General features: G+C 37.9%; 1 protein-coding gene across 1 annotated transcript; it reads left to right on the forward strand.

Moving 5' to 3' along the window:
* The first annotated feature begins 911 nt into the window (after positions 1-911).
* Positions 912-19,718, forward strand: garem2 (GRB2 associated regulator of MAPK1 subtype 2). Its single transcript, XM_015003935.2, has 7 exons — positions 912-1,269; positions 6,109-6,249; positions 12,199-12,329; positions 12,732-12,897; positions 15,023-15,852; positions 16,861-17,030; positions 17,701-19,718. The coding sequence occupies exons 1-7, from the start codon at positions 1,158-1,160 to the stop codon at positions 18,290-18,292; spliced, it is 2,142 nt and encodes a 713-aa protein (XP_014859421.1). The 5' UTR covers positions 912-1,157; the 3' UTR covers positions 18,293-19,718.
* Positions 19,719-21,265: the final 1,547 nt, after the last annotated feature.

Genomic DNA, 21,265 nt, shown 5'->3' on the forward strand with positions numbered 1-21,265 from the left:
AACTAGCCTAGCATTCACAACATGCTATGCTAGCTGTAGATTGTGATTGACAGCGCTAAGACCCGCCCCTGGCTCTGATTGGTTGTTTCCAGTTAGCACTATGAGAAAGCAGAGAACCTTAAATTTTCCATGGATTATCTGTTAGTGTTTAACACCATACTGTTGCGTCATAGTGACAGTTTCAACAAATATATAAAAACATTTTAAAAAATAAAATTAACATACTGCAACATTAAAAAGAAGTTGTGTTAATGCAGAATTTCAACCAGGTACCACTTGAGTTCTGGGTAGAAGATCTTCACACAGATAATGTGTGGTATGGATTTTTAGAAGTGTTAAGTAGATTGTGTTATTGTTGCGTTTGTTATTTGTTGTGATGTATGTAACAGGTCTCCTGTAAATGAAAGGAGTCTCAACAGATTATCTTGATTAAACAAATAAATAATAAAATGAAGGTTTTTCATTTAAATGCAAAATATATTCTACATTTTTGTTTTAATTACTGCCCTGCAAGTTGTTCCTTCAGCAAATTGCCTTGTTTTGGGATTGTATGCTCCAGTTACCAGTAGGTTCATCACGATTAATCGTTTCAGTGCTTGTTTGGATACTTTCTAATAGTCCACTCCAGACTGAAAGGCAGCAATAATTGTTACTTTAAGGTTATTGCTGTTACCTTTCCATCCTGGCGTAGTGTTATAACGCCTGGCTGTATTTTTAGAGCAGAAAACTGCAGGTCATACATTTTGGTAATCGGTTAATCAAGTGTTTTTAATTAGCAACGCCTAAAAAAATTATTTCATCCATGACTTTATCCAAGAAGACCTTTCAAATGTATGTAAATGGGCTCAGTTAGTGTTACAAAACTCTGTTTGGCCACATTAAATGTTTGACTTGATTTTTTTTACGCTCACTTGCATGTGTGGGGGCGGCAGCAGGCAGAAACCGGTTGACGGAGAGGGGAAGCGAAGCGCTGCCTCCCTCCCTCCCACCTCCTCTCTGTGCGCACCGAGCTCCGCTCCTCTCTCCTACATTATTCAAACATGGCGAAACTCTTTACCATTATCCCACCTCAGTCACCGTCCTCCGCTTCAGCGCTACCGTCACCATCTTTACCGTGTCCGCTGCCGTTATCTCCGGCCCCGTGATGACCCGGGAGGATGGAGAAGTTGTCGGCGAGCCTGTCGGAGATCACTTGGAGCCCCTTGGCGCTGCCGCTGGACGCGGTGGTCAGCAAGTACCGCCTGCCCACTCTGGTCCGCTTGGCCCACGGTAAGAGACAACCGGCGCCCGTGGGTGCCCAAAAAGTTTTCGTCATTTGTGAACTTTAAGCGTACAGTGACTTCTCGCCGCATGTTTGTACTGGCGATTATAAATAATCACAAATGTGATTTTGCTGCTAGCAAGCGAGGAAAAAATTATTAAATCAGTATACTTAAAAAAATTGTATGAGTTTTTATAAGTACAACTTTGACGTGTTATGAAACAATTGTAAAAAGAAAAATTAACTGGAAAAATGTAAAAATTAATGAAATGTCAAGTGGGCCGATAGAAAATGGCATCTTCCGGTTTGAAAATTTCAAAATAAATGCACTGACTTGTTTTAGAAAGTTTAGAAAAAAATGTAAAAATCAATCAAGTTTATATGTATAGCATATTTCGGCAACAAGGCAGATCAAAGTGATTTACATCATAAAAACAAAATAAAAGTCATAAAAACAACAGTCACCAATTGAGAAACATAAAATGTTAAGTCACTTCAAATATGTTGGTTCAAAAGAAACTCTAAGCAGGTGGGTGGTTAGCCTCGATTTAAAGGAACTCAGTCTTTCAAAAAAATGTAGGTATTTAAAGATACAGAAGAGATTACAAATTAGTTTGATCAAATTAGTTTGTTGTCCTACTAAGAAGTCAAATATAAGAATACAATTTCTTTACATTGACTAACATGAAGCATTAATTCATATGAATAAAAAATAACATTACTTCTTTATGGTGGGTTGGGTTGCCATGCAGTGTCATTGGTAGATTTGCTCAAGAGAAGGTTTGTTGCACAATTTATTTTATTAAATAATTGGAGAACCAAGGAAGCAATAACCATGACATCCTAATAAAAATAACAATAATAATTAATAATAATGGACAAAAACATGTTTTTGATATGAGTAGAAATGTTTTTCATTTGAAAAACATGCTTGCTAAAATAAGGGTTTAAATAAATTATCTTTTCAATCTAATAAAAGAGATAAGATAAAGAGACGAGTCTTTCGCCTAAAATAATAAATATTTATTAGTCCAATAATATTCCCAGCAACTCAGGCCAAATCCCTATTATTGTCCCTACTGAAAAAAATTAGACTATTTTTAAAAATCAGTGGAAGAAATTCCAAGAACAAAAAAAGTATATGAAATTCAAGGGAATTGATAATATAATCTAAATAATACTCTCCATAGCTTAGGCCAAACTCCTACAAACTCATACTAATAAAGATATGTTATTATTTTAATAAACATATTTACATTTATTGAAAGAGATTATCCTTTCTGTCTAAAAGAAATAATTGAGATTCAAGACAATAAAATAATCAGATTTTAATCAATTTCTTGTTTCAGAAAGTGCAAAATGCTTTGGAGTTGTAATGTTTCCATAAAATTACCTGGATTGTTTTTAATTTTTTTAGTGGAATCCATCTCAAAGATGGGTTAGGTTACCCAAAGTATGCACATACATTTTCTATGTATGCACATATTTTAACTCTTACATTTGTATCATTCTTAAAATTTAAAGTTTGACATGAACTAATTAATTTATGATTTGAACAAAATGAAAGTGATTATTCTATTCTTCTTAATAAATGCAAAGAGTTAATTAATTAACCACCTACTTTACCAACTCAAATTTATGTTTGCCAATTCTTCCCACTCTTATTTTGAAATCAGCTGAGGTGTATTTCCGTTGCGTTTTGGGACGATCTGTCCACTTTGTGGCTCTTGATTAATCTCTAACAGGGCAGTGACTCCACGGGCTTTCATATCAATCCACTCTCTCGCCCACGGAGGTGTTAAACTAAACATTTTGATCGCGCACACTGCTTATTCGTCACATGCTTTACTGCCAGAAGATTTTCCACTCCGACCGCAGAATTGCTGTCTTCACTATGGGAACGGGCGATGGGTGTCGCGGCCAAGTTGTTCCAGTCCAGGAGGCCCGGAAAGCCACAAAGTGTCTGTTGTGCTGCTGAAGTGCTGCTCAATCCCATTCATATGCAAATGCTGTAATCTGTCGACGAACGTGGAGAATACTAACGAGGAGCGACGGCGAGGCAAAGCTCCAACTTTTCACCGTGGACAGAAGCGCGCATGTCGGGCTCCTGGAAAAATGCGCACCTCGCCTCCTGGAGACGCGCGTTTTGTTTTGGCCGCAGCACCGGTTGGTGTTTATTAACTGCGCTGCAGTTGCCCCCACAGATCCCTCCTTGTTTGCACTGCCAGATGGCATTTATGTGCAACAAGATGACAACTTTCTCAAGTCAACAAACAACAGGGTGATTATCTGCATGCAGAAACTGCAGTGCGGTTGCGTGAGTGCGTAAGGAGCTAATGTGACGGGGAATTTCCTGCAATGTTATGAATGATCCAGACTGCAAGATATTAGATTATCCAGAAGCCTAACTGATTGCGTGCTAGCAAATACATTTGGCTCTACAAAGGAAATCCTCAGACATCTATAATCCCACAACTGGGAAGTTAGATAAACTTTGGTTGCTACAAAGTTTATCTAACTTCCAGAGTAAGAAGGAGATAAATAATGATGCCATTTTTTGTTTTTGTTTTTAAACGTGGTTACAGATTTGATTGTAAAGATAAGCAACTTCTCTTGTTTTGACTGCATAACCTGATGAAGATCAGCAGTTCATTATATACATATTAATTAAATTACATATGCTAGGTTAAAAAACTTATATGTATAAATTAAATTACTTATTTTAAAATTGGTTAAAATGGAAGTAAAAAGAATGGATATAGTTAGGGGTAAAATGTAAGTTACATAAATTTAAAGTCTAGTTTCCATTAAATAAGAAATGTTTTTAAAATCACGTGAAACATGCAGCGCCATCATCCTCCGACTATGTCCTGTGGTCTTCTTCGTGATTTCCGCCACTAATAACATCCGGTTGTTGATCATGTGACTTTCATGATGCAAACAAAAGCGTTTTCATCGCAGTTTGGCGAAATACACGAATGTCGATGCAAACCACTTTATCCAAGTGAAAAAAAACTTTTTATCAAAAAAACGGGAGATTATTCCTTTACGGTGTTTCCATTAAGCAAGTTTAATTCCAATTTGCACAATTATATGGCCAATGGAAACCCAACTTCTAATTTCTTTTGTAGTTGAAGGCAAAATGTTTTTAACCTTTAGATTTAAGATTTACCAAATTAACACAAGTCTTTATTTCCAGTTTTTATCCAGATTTCAGTCCAAACTTTTTTAATTTTGACTTTTTTTTTTGTTTCTGTATCAACACTGAGGTTTCATGTTTCATTCTTCTACTTCATAAAACATTTAATCAGGATATTATTTGTACATAGAGTTTTAATCTAAGACTGCAGTACATTTAGATGAAATTACAATTTTATTGAGCCACATTTCTACAGTCTGTGCCCAAACAAATGTAGTGTTTCTGTGATTGAACTGTACCACTGCACTGTCAGCTGAGATCAGTCCAGTTGTGCCATTAGAGAGGAAGAGGAGGAGGAGGAAGGTGGGTTATTTAATAGTAGGATGCCAGCTGAATAACAGGGTCCTGATAAGTAGCAGCTAGAGAGTTGGTGAGGCGTCACTGATGGTGGTAATTATGAACACTGAACCCCGAGTGTGTGTGTGTGTGTGTGTGTGTGTGTGTGTGTGTGTGGGCGTTACACTGTAAAACATTTGAGCCACATTTAGTTGTGTCTACTACCTGCTGCTCTTTAAGTCAAATAAATTTTGTCAGACTTAGATTTTGAACCTAAATGTGCGTTTGTGAAAGATAAACTTACAGCAGTAAGTTGTGTTAACTTTTTATTCATTGTTGAATAAACTAGAGCTTTCAGGTTAGCACTTAAAAAAACAGAAGAAAAAGACCGTTGTGGGAATTATTTCCCAGAATGCTTAGCGGCAGGTTTTTGTATCCTGAGATGGAAGTTCTTTACGTTGATCTGACTCTTGTGTGTTAATAAGGAAAAAGTTTGAAGATGATGTCCTTATATTGAAATGTTTTTCAGCAGAATTCATTGTGATGTTTAATAAAATTTAGAAATTTTGCAATACAATTTGAAACAATAATTTAAATTATCCATCCATTTTCTTTACACCTTTGTCCCTCAGTGGGGTCAGGAGGGTTGCTGGGCGAGAGGCAGGGTCACCCTGGACAGGTCGCCAGTCTGTCGCAGGGTAACACAGAGACACACAACCAAGCACACACACACACTCACACCTAGGGGCAGTTTGGAGAGGCCAATTAACCTGATAATCATGTTTTTGGACTGTGGGAGGAAACCGGAGTACCCGGAGAAAACCCACGCATGCACAGGGAGAACATGCAAACTCCATGCAGAAAAGACCGGGGCCGGGAATCAAACCCAGAACCTTCTTGCTGCAAGGCAACAGCTCTACCAACTGCACCACTGTGCAGCCAAAATTATTTAAATTATTCTAAAGTAAAAATAAGTAGTTACTTTAACTCGATATTGTGAGTAAATAATAGAGAAATGTGGCTCTTCAACCAGATGAGGGCAGGTTTCTTTTTATTGTGAAATAATTATTTGGTTTAAATTGCAGCATTAAGTTAAAACTCACAGTTCAAGATTAATGAACTTAAAAAACAATATTTAGACAATTTGTCTCTGCTGTTAAATCAACTTCATGAACTTTAATTTCTGAGTTAAAACCAAAACAATTTTCTTGTCGACTTTAATTGCATTTTCAAGGCAGTAGGTGGATTTTCATTTTCAAGTTAAACCAACTTCAAATGTTTTCAAGCATTTTCCACCACAGATCTCCTACGTGAGACTAAAAAAGTGAAATGTTTTAATAAATGTTTTTCGATGTTTGTTTCTGCGCTTCAGGTGAATGCGTGGAGGGTTTGTCGGAGGACGACGTGGTGCTGCTGCACTCCTGCCGTCAGTGGACCACTGTGACGGCCCACAGCTTGGAGGAGGGACACTACGTCATCGGGCCCAAGATCGACATCCCACTGCAGTACCAGGGTCAGCATGGACTCTTAAACACACACAGTTCACAGCTCCAGTTTGGTTACTCATAACCATCGAGCCCATAGACAAAGGAATCACCAAGTAGTCGCTCAAACGTTTATCCACAATCTAAACATACCCATTGTTTATAAAATGTCCCATTCTCCCTGGGGGCAAAAATAAATACTTGTTTTATTTTCCGTAAAGGTCAACATATTCCACTTGTTCTATTCTAGAGAGTTCTGTTTGTTCCTTTTAAAGCAGGCTGGGTAATGTCAAAGGAAAGGAAGCTATGCTGTGTTTTTGTGTTGAAATCTGGTTTTAATTCATTGCTTATTTAATACAGAGAAAAAAAATCACATCTTGAAAAGCAGGACTGCTCACTGTCAGCTCTGCAAGTTAAAACATCCTAAAGTTCAGTGTTCATTGTCTGGATTAAGTGTGGTTAAATTTATGCTGACGTCATCTTAAATCGACTTGAGCTAATTTAAGTTAATTTTTAAAAAGAAACTTAAATGTTAAGATCAATGTAAGTTAGGTTAACCTCAAGTTTATTAAAAGTTAAGAGAAACTAAACAGATAACAATTCAGTTACATAAAAGTTAAGTTAAAACAATCTGAAATTAAATTACGCTAGGTTAAATTACTTAATTTAGGGTTAAAAGGTAGATTAAGTTAAGACAGACTGCGTTAGCTTTGAGGTAAGTTACATCAATTTAAAGTCTAGTTTCTATTAAATAATAAATGCTTTTAAAATCAAACATGAATAAGTTTGTTGACGTGACGCGTCATTAAAAAACATCATCCTCCTACCACTTCCTGTTGTCTTCTTCGCCATTTCGTCCAGTAGTGACATCATGTGACTCGTGTGACGAGAAAAAAAAGTGTTTTCATTGCATTTTTGGTGAAATTCAGCCGATAAACTACAAAACCTTTTATTGAACAATGGGAGTTTTTTTTTTTTATTGCTGTGTTTCTGTTAAGAAAATTCAATTCCAATTTGCGCAGCTATATGGTTAATGGAAACACAACTTCTCATTTTTCTTGCAGCTTGTTGTTGACTAGGGTTGTTGTAAAAGAATTAAGTACTCTATCGATTATTTTTACAATTAATCAAGTAATCAGAACCCTCTCTCTCTCTCTCTATTACTTTCTGAAAATGACATCGGCAGCACCCTTACCACCGTTCGCTCTGAAACGGTAACCACTCTGCTCCAGGAGGAAAGAAGCTATCGTACTCCAAGCATCGCGTCCGTCAACTTGAAATGCTCATTAATTCACCCCCCAAAAAAACCAAAACCCAGACAGTTTACCGTTACGCTGCTAGCAACAACTCATAGGCGGAAGTGAGCGCGCTGCCCAACACAAATAACGACCCGGCCGGAACACGGTGCCCTAAATAATAACACAAATTTAACGAAGCTTCGAGGCAGATTCATTTTCCTCGAGGAATTTTAATAATCGAATCATTTGAGGAATTGTTGCAGATCTATTATTGTCGACAAAAAAGTTTTCAACCTTTAGATTTAAAATATAAGTTTTTATCTCAAATTCAGCCTAATCTTTTTTCATTTTTACAGTTTTGTTTTCAAGATAGGAAAAATTGAAATCAGCAACTTGTAAGCTGTTGTTTAAAACGTCACTTTGGCTGTAAAGCAGCGTTACTGCAGATATTCTCGCTGCTCCCGTTTCATTCATGCCTCCAACCTGCCACCATGTGATCTCCGGCTCATTGACTTGCGGTCTTCCCGCTGAATGAGTCTAGTCAGGATGACCTCACCGGAGCCCATTCTTCCCTCTCAGTGCAGCCTCATTATTTGCTGTGTAACTGGATCTTAATGCCTCATCTCCATTGCTTCCTCCTCTGATGCATGCAGCGCTGATGTCACCTCACGCTGCTGCCGCCTCTCAGGCTCCGCTTCGGAAGAAAGAACTAATATTTGTTTGGGAGGAGGGGATGCTGAGATCATCGTCACTTCAGACCATCCACTATTTCACAGAAACCCTGTAAAAAGACGATTTTTCAATTAAAAATTTTAATTCTTCAATAAATAGGACTTGAAAATACAGAGTAGAAGTTGATTTACCAGAAGGTTTACCTTAAAATCACTTGAATAAGAGCTCAGAATCAGTTCATCATATTATTATCTGATTCATGTTTAGCAGGTAATTTTTTTTTTCTATTTTAAATGCATAAAAAAATACCAAATTAAATGCATGCAGTTTAATTGTTTACATTTTGACAGTGAGTTTATCACTTTATCTACACAGAACAAAAAGTGGTAAGCAGGTCAGAACACAGTATAAAACAAAACACTCCAAATATTAAGGACTTTTAAGACATTGAATCCCCAGAAGTAATGTTAAATAACTTTCAGCTAACTATACAAATAGAATATAAAGAAAAAAAAAGAAAAGATTCATGTGCAATAGCATTATCAGGAATAAAACAATTCTTAGTGTTAAAACAATATATAACAAACAAGTTTAACAGTAACAATGATAATAGTAATGATGTGTGATGATAAATGGTAATAGTATTGGAAATGTATATTTTCCTGTTATTATGCAGTCCTTATAAAAGATCTCCCACTTTTTCTGATCTTTAAATGCATCTACCAACTGAGATGCATTTGTTTGAGTTTATTAAAGATCAGACAATTTTTAAGTAAATGTGTTTTGATTCATAAATGAAAATCTTTTAATTTCTCATTAACAAGGGTTCAAAAGTAATACTTAAATAAAAAAAACCTGTAACAGTTTTTCTCTCTAATGTGCAAAAGTTCTTAGAAAGAAAATCATCATCGGTGCATCTTTCCTGATACTTATTTGTAAGAAAAGACAGAAGAAACATTGATTAGATAAGAAAAAAATTATTACTCCGAGGTTTATGCTAGCAGAAACCTCTACATTTATTACCACCGCTGGTAAAGATGTTGAAACTTATTAAAATAAATTAATCTTTCAGAAATTTCCTATTACCTTAAGATCCTTCTCGCTGTATGCGCTAGGCAAGTATAAGAGGAGAGATATGCTGCTAACTAGTTTGTCTCCATACATGCTAGGCTACATGGCGATACGGCACTGTCTCCATGGCTACTAAAGAACACAGAAGGTACGTGTCTAACCGTCGGTAACCATGGAGACAATGCCGTGCCGTCATGTAGCCTAGCATGTATGGGAAAAACAGGTTAGCGTCTTGTCTTTTGTACGTTTTTAATGTTGCTCCGGTGTGAGGGGAAACGCTGTTTATGACATAGTGACATAAATCATGTGTGAATTCAGCCAAAGTCGGTAATTTGAGCAACACGTCAGGAGGGAGGAGATATGGGTCGGTTTCTAAGCTAGCTGCTTCCAACTTCTGTAAATACCGCCGACATTTATGAGCCTCAACCAGGTGTGTTACATTCACAGGTAAATTAGCTCGACTCGAACAAGTAGAAGCCATGAATAAACTGGCAAAAACAACTTTGGAAAACAATTTCAGTTGCTCCCGTCCTTCACTTCCGATGTCCGTCATGGCGCCTCTAATTATTAAGTGACGTAGTTGTAAAGGGTCAATAAGAAGTTACGTAAACCTACGTTTAAGGATCACTTATGAGCTTTTTAATTATAGCAGGTGTTTTGGCATCTTAGGCCAACCGACAGCGATGAGCTAACGTCTGAGGGATGACTTCATACAGGAAGTCTAAATAAGCCTCGGATGAGAGCAATATAGGTTTCCCCCGGGGGATTAGACAGCAGGATGTCTCCCTCCTCATCCCGCTGACTGCATCCTCCTCCTGACGAGGAAGATGACATAAGGACAGATTGGAAGAGTTGAACGATCCTTGGGTTTTAAGGAGGTTTTTTAACACAGTCATCCTCATAATATGGATACAATAGCAGTGAGAGATTAATTCATAATATTACGACTTTATTCTCATAAAATTATGACTTTATTCTTGTATGACTTTATTCTCATATTTCAAATTTATTCTTATTAAATTTCATTCTTGTAATGCTATGACTTTATTCTTGTAAAATTATGACTTTATTCTCAAAATATTATGACTGTATTTTCATATTATTACAACTTTGTTCTCGTATTATTTTGATTTTATTATTGTACAATTTTATTCTCGTAATATGACTATTCTCATATTATTTCAACTTTAGTGTCATACAAGATTATTCTCATAATACTATAACTTTATTGTCATACTTTTGTTTTTTATATTTTTTTTGTACGGCCCCAATACTTCGTCGTAATTTTAAGCCTATGATTAAAATTATGATTTTTATTAAGAGTAGCAGTAGCAATTTTAGCCGTTTTTATGGGTTCTTGAAATTTTTTGTGTTATTGAAATAGTTAAATGCCCCAATACATTATAGAAAATACAATTATGAACAATTAATAACCCAAAACAAACTGCAGGGAAATGGTTCCCAATGAACGACTGACCGCAGTTAACAGTTGTAAAATTAAACACAGCTAAAATTCACAACATTAATTATGATAACGTTTAAAGATATATACAAAACACCCTTAAATTTTTCTAAAATATATGTTAAAACATAATACACACTGACAGCAATGGGACACTGGTTGCTATGGTAACCACCAACTGTCAGGAGCAATAAATGTTAGGAAAAAAACAGAAAAAAACCCCCAAACTTTCTGACTAAACAAAATGAATCTGAAGAACAAATGAAGCAATGTTGACAAACTTCACAACTACAAGTCAATGTTAACTGACAGTAACTTTCGCTCACTGGTTGCTATGGTAACCAACTGTCACGAGCCATAAATGTCAGGAGAAAATAAGTTAAATTGATTTGAATATCAAATAAATCAATGTTGACAAACATTCACAATTATAACATGGTTAAAACAAAATCCTGTTACATGTAAACCTGAGATTCAGCAGTTAATATTTTTCTATGTATAACAGATAGTCACTTTGAAAGTGCTCAACAAGTGCTAGAATTTCAACATTTCAGAGCTGAAAGGTCCCTGAAGGTGGGTTAGTTTTAGTGTTGTATTGTTTGACAGAGAGAAGCTGCTTTTCCTTGGGGTTCAGCTTGAATTAGGAGGAAGAAGGCGGTGCTGGTAGAGGATGGTACAGTTTGGTATGCCGCTCTGCCTCCCAGATAGAAAAGAAAAACTCTTTGGTCTTATCTTCACACATGCATCACTTTGTGGGAAAAAAGGAGACTCCTCCAAGGCATTTAGTTGTTTAAACGCAACCCAGAGAAGTGATAAATAAGGATACTGTTAGAGCCCTTTGAAACCAAACTGATATGGGGAAGCGTGTTGCGTTCTATGAATCCGTCAAAGAAAGTTAGCTAAACGGCCAGAAATATCAGCCGCAAAAACGCGAATCCATAAAGGTTACAGTCAGACGAGAGGATGAGAAAAGAAAAGCGACGGTGGAAGAGAAAGAGTTGTATGTGTGACTGACTGTCTCCATGGTGATGTGCCTCTGCGCTGCGTGAAAATGGGGGCCTCTTTATTGGTTGCCATGCCGACACTGTTGGCTGTCAGTTGGGTAAAGTCTGGTGCCAGGTCAAAGGTCATTGAGGTGTCTTTGTATTCTCCTTGTATGCATTAGATGTACACATTTCCACAAAACAAACTTTTTCTCTTCCTCTCTCTGCCTTTTGCTTCATTTTTCTTCTTTTTTTCTTAATGTTCTCTCCCTGTTTCCTTCCTGACTTCTTCCTGTTTTCTTAATGTTCTCTTCCTGTTTCCTTCCTGACTTCAACCTGTTTTCTTAATGTTCTCTTCCTGTTTCCTTCCTGACTTCAACCTGTTTTCTTAATGTTCTCTTCCTGTTTCCTTCCTGACTTCTTCCTGATTTCTTCTTTTTTTCTTAATGTTCTCTTCCTGTTTCCTTCCTGAGTTCTTCCTGTTTTCTTAATGTTCTCTTCCTGTTTTCTTCCCAACTCATTTGGATTTTGTTGTTTCGTGATGCTCTGCAGGGAAGTTCAAGTTGCTGGATGAGGACCGCGACGTCCGGGATCCAGTCCAGTATTTCTCCAGTGTGGAGGAAGTTGCTGGAGTCTTCCCTGACCGGGTCTTCGTCATGGAGACTATCACTTTCAGCGTCAAGGTGAACACTGCTCACTTCCTGTTGGGCTCACCTGTAGCACACTTCCTGTTCTGCTGCGATTCACAGAGTTTAGAGCTGGATTCCAACGCAGGCTGGGAATGACCGGAAAACGTTTTGGCATTTGACTTGTGTGATTTTCAGGTTTAATGTAGAAACAGTCGGAGAGAATATCAGTACTCTTTTTATCATCTATCTATGGATGGATAGATGGATGGATAGATAGATGTTTGCAGTTCAATTCAGTGAACTTATGTTGTTTTTTTTTTACTTTAAATGGGTCCAAAATAAACAAATAATTTGATTGAAAACGTATAGAACTCTGTAGTGAACTCTGCAGCAGGTCATTTGATGTTAAGTTAGTAATTTTTCAACTCTGTGATCATGTGTGTTGCTCTGTTCCAGGTGGTTTCCGGGGAGTTCAGTGAGGACAGCGAGTCCTACAGCTTCACTCTGCAGGCTGGAGATGAGCTGTCACTGATGGGGAAAGCCGAGCTTCTGTGTGCCTCACCCCCAAAGGAAAAGACGGGACTGAGCGCGCTCCTGAGACGCCTGGGAAAAACTCCAAGAAGTAAGTAAGGGAGGCTGTTGAGCTCAAAATTTTAAGATATCTGACATAATTGTTTTAGTAACGTACAAGGAGCTGGAGGAATTAGACCGTAATCTCAGAATTCCAACTTTTTTCTCAAACTTTTGACTTTTATATCAGAATTCAGATTTTTTTTAAATTCTGACTTTGATCTCAGAATTTTGACATTAATCTGAGATGGGTTTTTTTTGAGGAATGTGGACTTTTTTTCCTCACAATTCTGACTTTTATCTCAGAATTCTGATGTTTGTTCCTCAGAATTCAGACTTTTCTTAGAATTCTGACTTTTTTTCTTAGAATTCTGAGAGAAAAGTGAGAAACTTTTTTTTTTGTTGAGTGACTTTTTGGAATTCTATGACTCGTAGCAATGTACAAAAATATTTCTAGATATCTCTCTGGGTGAAGAAGTATACATACATAAACAGTAAAATAATACAAGATATTTGTTGGATGATTCCAATAAATATAGTATAAAAATACTTTATATATATATATGTATATATATGTATATATATACTGATTCTTATGTTGTAAATCACTGTTTTTTGTGAATGTATGTAAATGTACCACATATATGTGTTTACATTTCTTGATTTTTTTATTTTTATTGATTTGTTTGAAATAAAGAAAGCATATAATTACTTTATGGATTTAATGCTAGTGACATTTATCCTCAAACTGACTTCAGAAGTTTAAAAACTGAATTTGAAGAGTCAGAAACCTGATAGATGCAGTTTTGAAAGGCTTCCCTTTTATAAGAAAGATTAACTACTTGGTAAGAAAAAACAAAAAACAAAACTTCATGAGCAAACAGTTCTGCAATTTAAGAAAAACAGTTGTCAATAGAAATTGCAAAGAATTTGAGGATTTCATCATCTGCAGCACATAATATTATTAAAGGATTCAGAGAAACCGGGAGGATCTTTGTACACAAGGGACATGGCTAAGAATCAATTTCTAATGGTAGTGATTTTTAGACCCTCCGGCTGCCCTGCATTAATAAAAAATGTATAAACTCTGGCATGTGAGGAAAAAATACATCTGTAAACACGATCCAGAAAGGCCTCTGCCTCGACTTGCCTCTAGTTCGTCTACGACGGACTGAGGTGAAGCGGAAACTGTCTCATAACTTTGATGAATCTGAAATTCTTTTTGGAAATCATGAACATTGCGAGCTGCAGGCTAAACCGCCTGAGAAAGAAAACATCTCACTTTAAAAGCTGCACCAACAGCTCTCCAGGGCTCCCAAATTCTTAGAATGTTGTATAAAAACGCGCTGATGCAACGCACTGGAAAACATGTACGCGTGTTACTGATATTGAATTCAATTGATTTTTTTTTCATTCTAAATGTTTAATTTGTTTTATTTGTACTATTTTGAACGATTTGCAAATGATCAGCCTTTGGTTTTCTTGCAGCAACTTCATCTATGGTTTGCATCAATGTTTGCAACACTGCAGAGCTGAATCTTTATAATTTAGATATCAAGAAACTACACTTTCAATGTTTCAAGGCTTTAACATCTGTGATTGCAGTTTGTAGCAATTTAAAGTTTATTTGTGTACAATAAACAGCAAACTGGTGACAAAATATGTGAAAGTTCAAGGGGTACAAATACTTTCTTAGGGGTTTTGATTAGGTTTTAGAAGTTATAAAAGTCTCTAAATTTAATTAAAACATCCAAAATATATCAAGATTTTGCCATGTAGCTTATATTTGCTTTCCATTTTCTATATATATTTATTTTTTTCTGTAATCATCATTTCCTATTTTCTTTTTTTGGTGATGAAATTGCTATCACCAAATCACCTATCAAGCTGAGCTCCAACATGTTTGGTCAGCTGCTGGAAAAGTCAAGTGTTTTGTTGTCAACTTACCATTCAGAAAACACTTCCTGCATTATTGTTTATTGTGCAGGAGGTTCTACTTCTGCTTGTCAAAGATGTGTGGTTGTATAATCGCACATCAGTTTGCAGCCATTTTTATGTGCGAAGAATAATTTTGTGCAAAAATGTGATTTGTTTAGGCCATAAATATATCCTAACCTAAGCATAATAAGTGACGTTAAAGCGTTATCAGGTTTTCACACCTTTCTCTGATTCTTCAGGTAAGACGCCCTGTCTGGTCTGTATGAACCACCGCACCAACCAGAGTGTTAGCCTGCCCTTCGTCTGCCGCGGACGCTTCTGCACACGTTCCCCGCTGGAGCAAGGCATGCTGGGAGGGGAGCACACAGTCCGCAGCATCATTGAGAGAGTCCGCCTCCCTGTGAACGTCTCGGTGCCTTCCCGCCCACCGCGGAACCCCTACGACCGCCACGGCGTGCGCGAGGGCCACCGCTACAAGCTGCTGAACATCGTCAGCAAGACGGTGGTGCTCTGCTTGGTCCTCCGGCGGCAGGAAGTGTCTCCCTCGCACTTCCTGCTGCTGCGCTGCATGCCTCGCTTTAACGTGGCCGAGGCCTCCGTCCACACGGCGGCGCTGGAGAGCCTGCTGCTGAGACACGCCTTCGACCCGGACGCCTACTCTCGGGCGGTTAGAGAGACGCGTCCGGAGCTGGAGTGCATGACGGAGGAGTGCGTGAGCCCCCGGCGGTCCCGGCTTTGCGTGTCGGGACAGGACTCGCTGGCGCCGGCGCTGCAGCGGCTCTCCATGTGCGGCTACGTGGGCGGGCTTTCTGAAAACTCTCTAGGGGCGAGGCTGGGCGAAGGACCCGGTGACGAAAGGGAGTATGTGACTCCCGATTGGACTGAGGACGAGTTGAGGACCAATGAGGAAATCCCTTATGAAGAACTCTGGACCAATCAGAATGCAGAGAGTTTGGGGAAAGAACCAAACCTCATTTCCTTCCACACGTCTTCCTCGTTGGACGGGTCTCTTGGTACCGTGGTGACCAGAGTGTCTACCCCGCCACCTATACCTCCAAAATCTGATGCTGTGAGTGTTTTCTGGGTTTCATCAGTCCACATCCGGCTTTTAGAAGCTTGAATTATTCATATATAAGAGCTTCTGAAGCTCCTGAGACACTTACAGACACAAAACGTTTCCAGGAATCATTTCTCTAAGAATCTTAGAAAATTCAATTCATACAGAGGTGACAATTAAAATTTAAAACAGCTGCAGGTTAGGATGACTGGTTTAATCACTGCTTTGGTTTTCTGACTGTTTCTCAGTTTTACTGAATGTTTTATAAAAGTTCAGTTCTAAGATCCTAAAAATGAATTCATGTGATTTTTTTTATTATCAATGTGAGTTCAAGTAAGAGAAAGTTAATAAAGACAAACAGAGACATAATTAAAGGATCAGAGAGAAAATATTCACATTGATTCCAACTTGGAATCAAGGGAGGGAGGAGAGAAGGAAGGAAGAAAGGCAATCTATACACAGTTTATCCTTTAGGTCAAAGCTGTCCCTCTACATTCATGTAGAAAACTAGATTATCATTTACTAAACTTTTCTCTTTCTCTGTGTGGGTGAAGACATCTGCTTAGCAACTAAATTACAGCCTCTCCTACAGTCTTCTTCAATCCCTGATATTTAGCCTGCCAGAACAATGGGCTTGCATGTGTGTGTGTGAACCAGGTTTTTATATCTTCATGGGGACCTATTTCTGTCTGTGGGTTTCTGGGGACCACTGCGTTTATGTGGACATTTCTTTGGGGAAATGCTATTTTTGGGTTAGGTATGTGAGGATTAGAGTTCGGGGTAGGGTAAGGTATGTGATGCTAAGGGGTGGGTTAGGGGTAGGCTGTAGAAAATGAATGGAAGTCAATATGAAGTCCCCACAAGACACAAAAACACGACTGTGTGTGAGTGCAGTAGAGTTTGTTTGAGGTGTAAAGGTCACCAAGTTTGACATTTACCAAGCCAAACACACACTGTGAGAAGTGTTGGGCGTTCACTTTTTTTCCCCTGATGCATGTGTGTTATACTGTGTGTGTGTAGGTGAGGGAGGAGTGCCGCTACTTGCTCGCCCCTCCGGTGCCGCCTCGCTGCTCTAAAGGAGGCTCCGTCTCCAGTCCGGCCCCCAGCCCGCCGGTTCCGCCTCGCTTCCCCAAAACCTCCACCTCCCCGAGGCCAAACCTCTCCTTCTACTCCTCCGGACTGCAGGACAGGTGCAGTAAAACCTGCATTCAACAAGTGCTGGAAATCCTTGGAAATGCTGGAATTTCTAATCAGCATTTTCAAGGTTTAAGTATTTGATTTCCGTCTTAAGTCCTTGAAAGTGCTTGATTTCCAAACTACACAGTTTTGTAATAAAGTGCAAAATAAATGTATCGGCTCTTTGGTTACCTAGCAACTCACTCACTCTTTGGTTACCTAGCAACGACCTGTTGAGTAACTGGCGCAGCAGCAGTTTAAGGTTTTGCCATTGTGCCTTATAACTGCTCAAAAATAAAAAAAAATATAAGCAATAATGTGAAGTGAACACTGTGAATAAAAGAGGAAACATAACACAGTATTTTAGATTTTAAAACACAAAATATCAACTGATATGAAACACTTATAACTACAGATCGATTTTAACGATGAAGAATGCGTAAGTAAGGACACATTAATCCCTGATGGAAAAGATTTTAGAAAGCATCACAGAATTAAAATATTCTACTGAAGTCATGGTATTTGTTGGTTTTGTTCTTCCTTTTTGAGAAATTAGCCTTTTTATTACTAAATCACATTTTATAATAGCTAATTTTTTTATTTAATAAAAACCGAACTTTTTTGTTTCCAATTTGCTCCAAACATAAGGCTTAAGATTTGTTGGTATATGTGTTTGTTTCCCAGCTGCTCCCCTTCTCCGGACGCCACCCTCTACTGCTACCCATGTTCCTGGGCCGACTGTCCCGCTCCTAACCCAGGCAGTCCGGACCCGACCTCCGCCACCCCTGCAGAAAACACATCCAGCTCTCAGCCTGCGCAGGCCACCTGGGCGGAGCCCTGGGTGGAGTCCTTCACATCCCCCACACCTCGACTCCGGCCGCCGCCCCCGCACAGCCGATTTGCCCCGTTTGGCGCATTGAACCCCTTCAACCGCCAGTCGCCTTGCCCCTCGCCCGAACCCGTAGTGAATGATTCCTCCAGAGGCGCGGAAGGCGGCGGGACGTCATTGAGTGGCGCTGATGGGTCCCCCTCTCCTCCTGACCCCACCTGGAGGCCGCCCAGCGACCTTTCCGCTCTGTCACTGGAGGAGGTGTCGGCGTGCCTGCGGTTCATCGGCCTGCCGGAGGCGGCGGTGGCAGTCTTCCAGAGGGAGCGGATCGACGGCAGCCTTTTGGTGCAGCTGACTGAAGACATTCTGTCACACGACTTCCACCTGAGCCGCCTCCATGTGACCAAAATCACACAGTTCATCCAGGGCTGGAGGCCCAAAATCTAACCCTGCCACCCCGGTAATGTGCCTGATGGCAACACAGCCGTCCTGAATGTGCCTTCCACTGTGACCCACTGGCTGCTGAGCCCCACTGCTTGAAGCCTAAGGAAACCACGCCCCCCTGTGGCTAAACTGCAGAACTGACTCTTCACTCTGCAGATTTTAATTTTATTTTTCTCTGAATTTCAGACTGGAAGTAGTTTTACTAACATTGGCTCCAGATGAAAATTGAATAGTCAAAACTTCCCGCTTTAGTTCTTATTTTAATTTTCGATAGAACGGCCTTTAGACAGCATGCGGAGTTCAGTGGCCATGAAACGGAAAAGAACAACAAAAAAAAACATCTTATTTGAAGGGGTTTACATAAGACTGACATGATGCAGTCATAAACATGAAGGAGGCGTCATGAATGTACATGACTGTTGTCCTGAAGTGTCACTCAGTAAATAATGGCATTTTTAATGAAAAGTCACATAAAAAATGTCACTTTTATTGTAAAGTTGCATTAAAAGTTGTAAATAGTGACACTTTCATTGTGACTTTGCATTAAAGGTGTCACTATTTACAACTTTTAATGAAACTTTGCATTAAAATTGTCTCTTTAAATGCCGTTTTGCATTAATAGTGACTCTTTTCAACGGACTTTGCATTAATAAACGTCATTATTCACTGAATGACATTTGCTGACAACAACCCTTCAAATACAGTGTTCCCCCCAAAAAAACATTTAAATTTCAAATTCAAAAATACTTTTTTGACCCTAAAAGAACATTAAATGTTGTTTTACCTCATGTTAATTCAAAATTATTCAGAATTCTTGTAAATGTGGGCAGGAAGCATCACCTGTAGCAGTCTGTGTCACGGTCAATTTGAAGAAGCCTCTGACTGAAGATACTCTGTTTTTCCATGACAGTATCATGAAGAAGATGAAAATTATTTTTGATTTTTTTTTGTAAATTCTAGTTATTATTATTATAGGTACTGAATGAGTTTTGGATGATTAAACCTAAACTTTTGACCAGTAGGACGAGTAAAACTGAACATGTCTTTCAAACTGGTTTCCCTTGAGCTTTTGTGGGATATAACTGGAATGAATGGAGGAGCTTAGGAGCTAAAAATAAACAACAACTAGTTAAACTAAATTAATAAAATAAAAACAAATACAATGTGTTATTAACTCTATAAGTACAAAATTTGGGGTTAAACGTTCAGCCATGAATGTCTTGGATTTTCTGTGCTTCACTGCAGTGACACTGTGGGGAATCACAGCATAACTTTATCGATAATTTTAGTTACATTAATTTGCTTCAATGACACGTTAATGTTTTTCTTTTTAGTTTCCCCAAGCCTGAGAAATGAGTTTTTATGATATACCTCAAATTTCTTGTTCTGTTATGCTTTATTTACCCAAATAAATGTAACTACAATTAAATCTCGCTTTGTTATTATTTCACAACATTTAAGAATTAAATTAGGACAATTTAAAGTCCCAGTAAAAGTAAACAGATTGCAGATTTCTGGCCGATCACCGATCTTTAAAAAGCCTAACCTGCTGAGTGTGATCCACCCTTATTAGATGGTTTAAAGTTTACAGACCTAAATTTGATTTAGGTCTGTAATCAAATTTTTACCATAATTATTGATTAAATTCACTAAATAATTGACCTACTAATCCAGATGTATTAAAATTGTAGATATATGTAAAAACAAAGACTTATTTTCTATTTATAGAATAATAAAATGGCCAGATGTGTCCAGATAACTATGGAGATGCAATTTTTGTTTTTCTATACTTGATTGTCTATGTATCTGTATTGTTGTCAGTTATATTTCACTTTAAAAACATTTATGTTCCCAAAACTCAGTGGTGTATAGACAAATGAAAAAGCTGCTTAGTGATGTTTTTGAAATCTGCTCCTTGTGTTACTTTACAGACTGAAGTAAATGAAATATTGACCCTGTAACTGCATGACCGCCATCAGACGAACGATGCAGAAATAAATGAATGTTATGCGAAATAAAACAAAGCTAAATGAGTTTTGATATTTTTTTAGCTGAGCTGAACTCATCAACATGCAGATTGTAAACGATAAAAACTCAGTGGTTCAGTCACTATCCAATTAGCATTTTAACAAAATGAAACTATTAAATAGTGAGGCTTTTGTTATCAGGGATGGGCAGTTTTTGTTATTGTTTATCAATATTTGACTTATTGTGACACCAGTTAATTCAAAGTATTGTTAGGATTGTTACGTCTACTATCAAGAAATCCAGTAATGCAATGAAATGCAATTATTACGTGAAGCTTAGCGGTAAGAATCACACTTCTGCTGGTAAGCTGAAATTAAAATACAAACAGTGTATTTGTGTTTAAACTGTTTCTGGAACAGCAGAGACATTGAAAAAATGGTCACTGTTATCACAAATCAAGTTTTACATCAATCTAAATGCAAAGAAAACTGATTTTCTGTGTCAAATAGTTGTGGACAGGTTGGAAAAGTCCACGACAGCTCAAGACTTAAACTGAACGTGTCACTAATCTGTTGTTTTTGCATCACCTACATCTGATGTTGTACCCACAAACAATTTGTTGACATCGCATCACCGCAAAAACACAAAATCTTACCAAGTATTTTTGGTCTAGTGCAAATATCTTAGTAAACTTAAAATCTGACAAAGCTAATTTAGAAGTTAGCTCTTTAGTAAGATATAGGAGCTTGTTTAAGTCAATAATTTCATAATATTGATGAAAAAGAATGTGTTCCTTTTGCAGATAAATTAACTTAGAACAAGACATTTTCCCCATGTAATAAGTGAAATAATCTGGCAGAGGAACTAGAACTTTTTATAAATTACTTAAAACAAGCTCTTATCTTACTAAAAAGTTACTTTTAAGTTGGTTGGTCTCATTTCAAGTGTGGTAAAATATTTGTACCAGAAATGAGACCAAAAATTCTTGTTTTTTCAGGAACACATAAA

This window comes from Poecilia mexicana, unplaced genomic scaffold (genome assembly GCF_051168715.1).
Source record: "Poecilia mexicana isolate PSO_F unplaced genomic scaffold, ASM5116871v1 scaffold_21, whole genome shotgun sequence".
NCBI classification, from domain to species: Eukaryota; Metazoa; Chordata; class Actinopteri; order Cyprinodontiformes; family Poeciliidae; genus Poecilia; species Poecilia mexicana.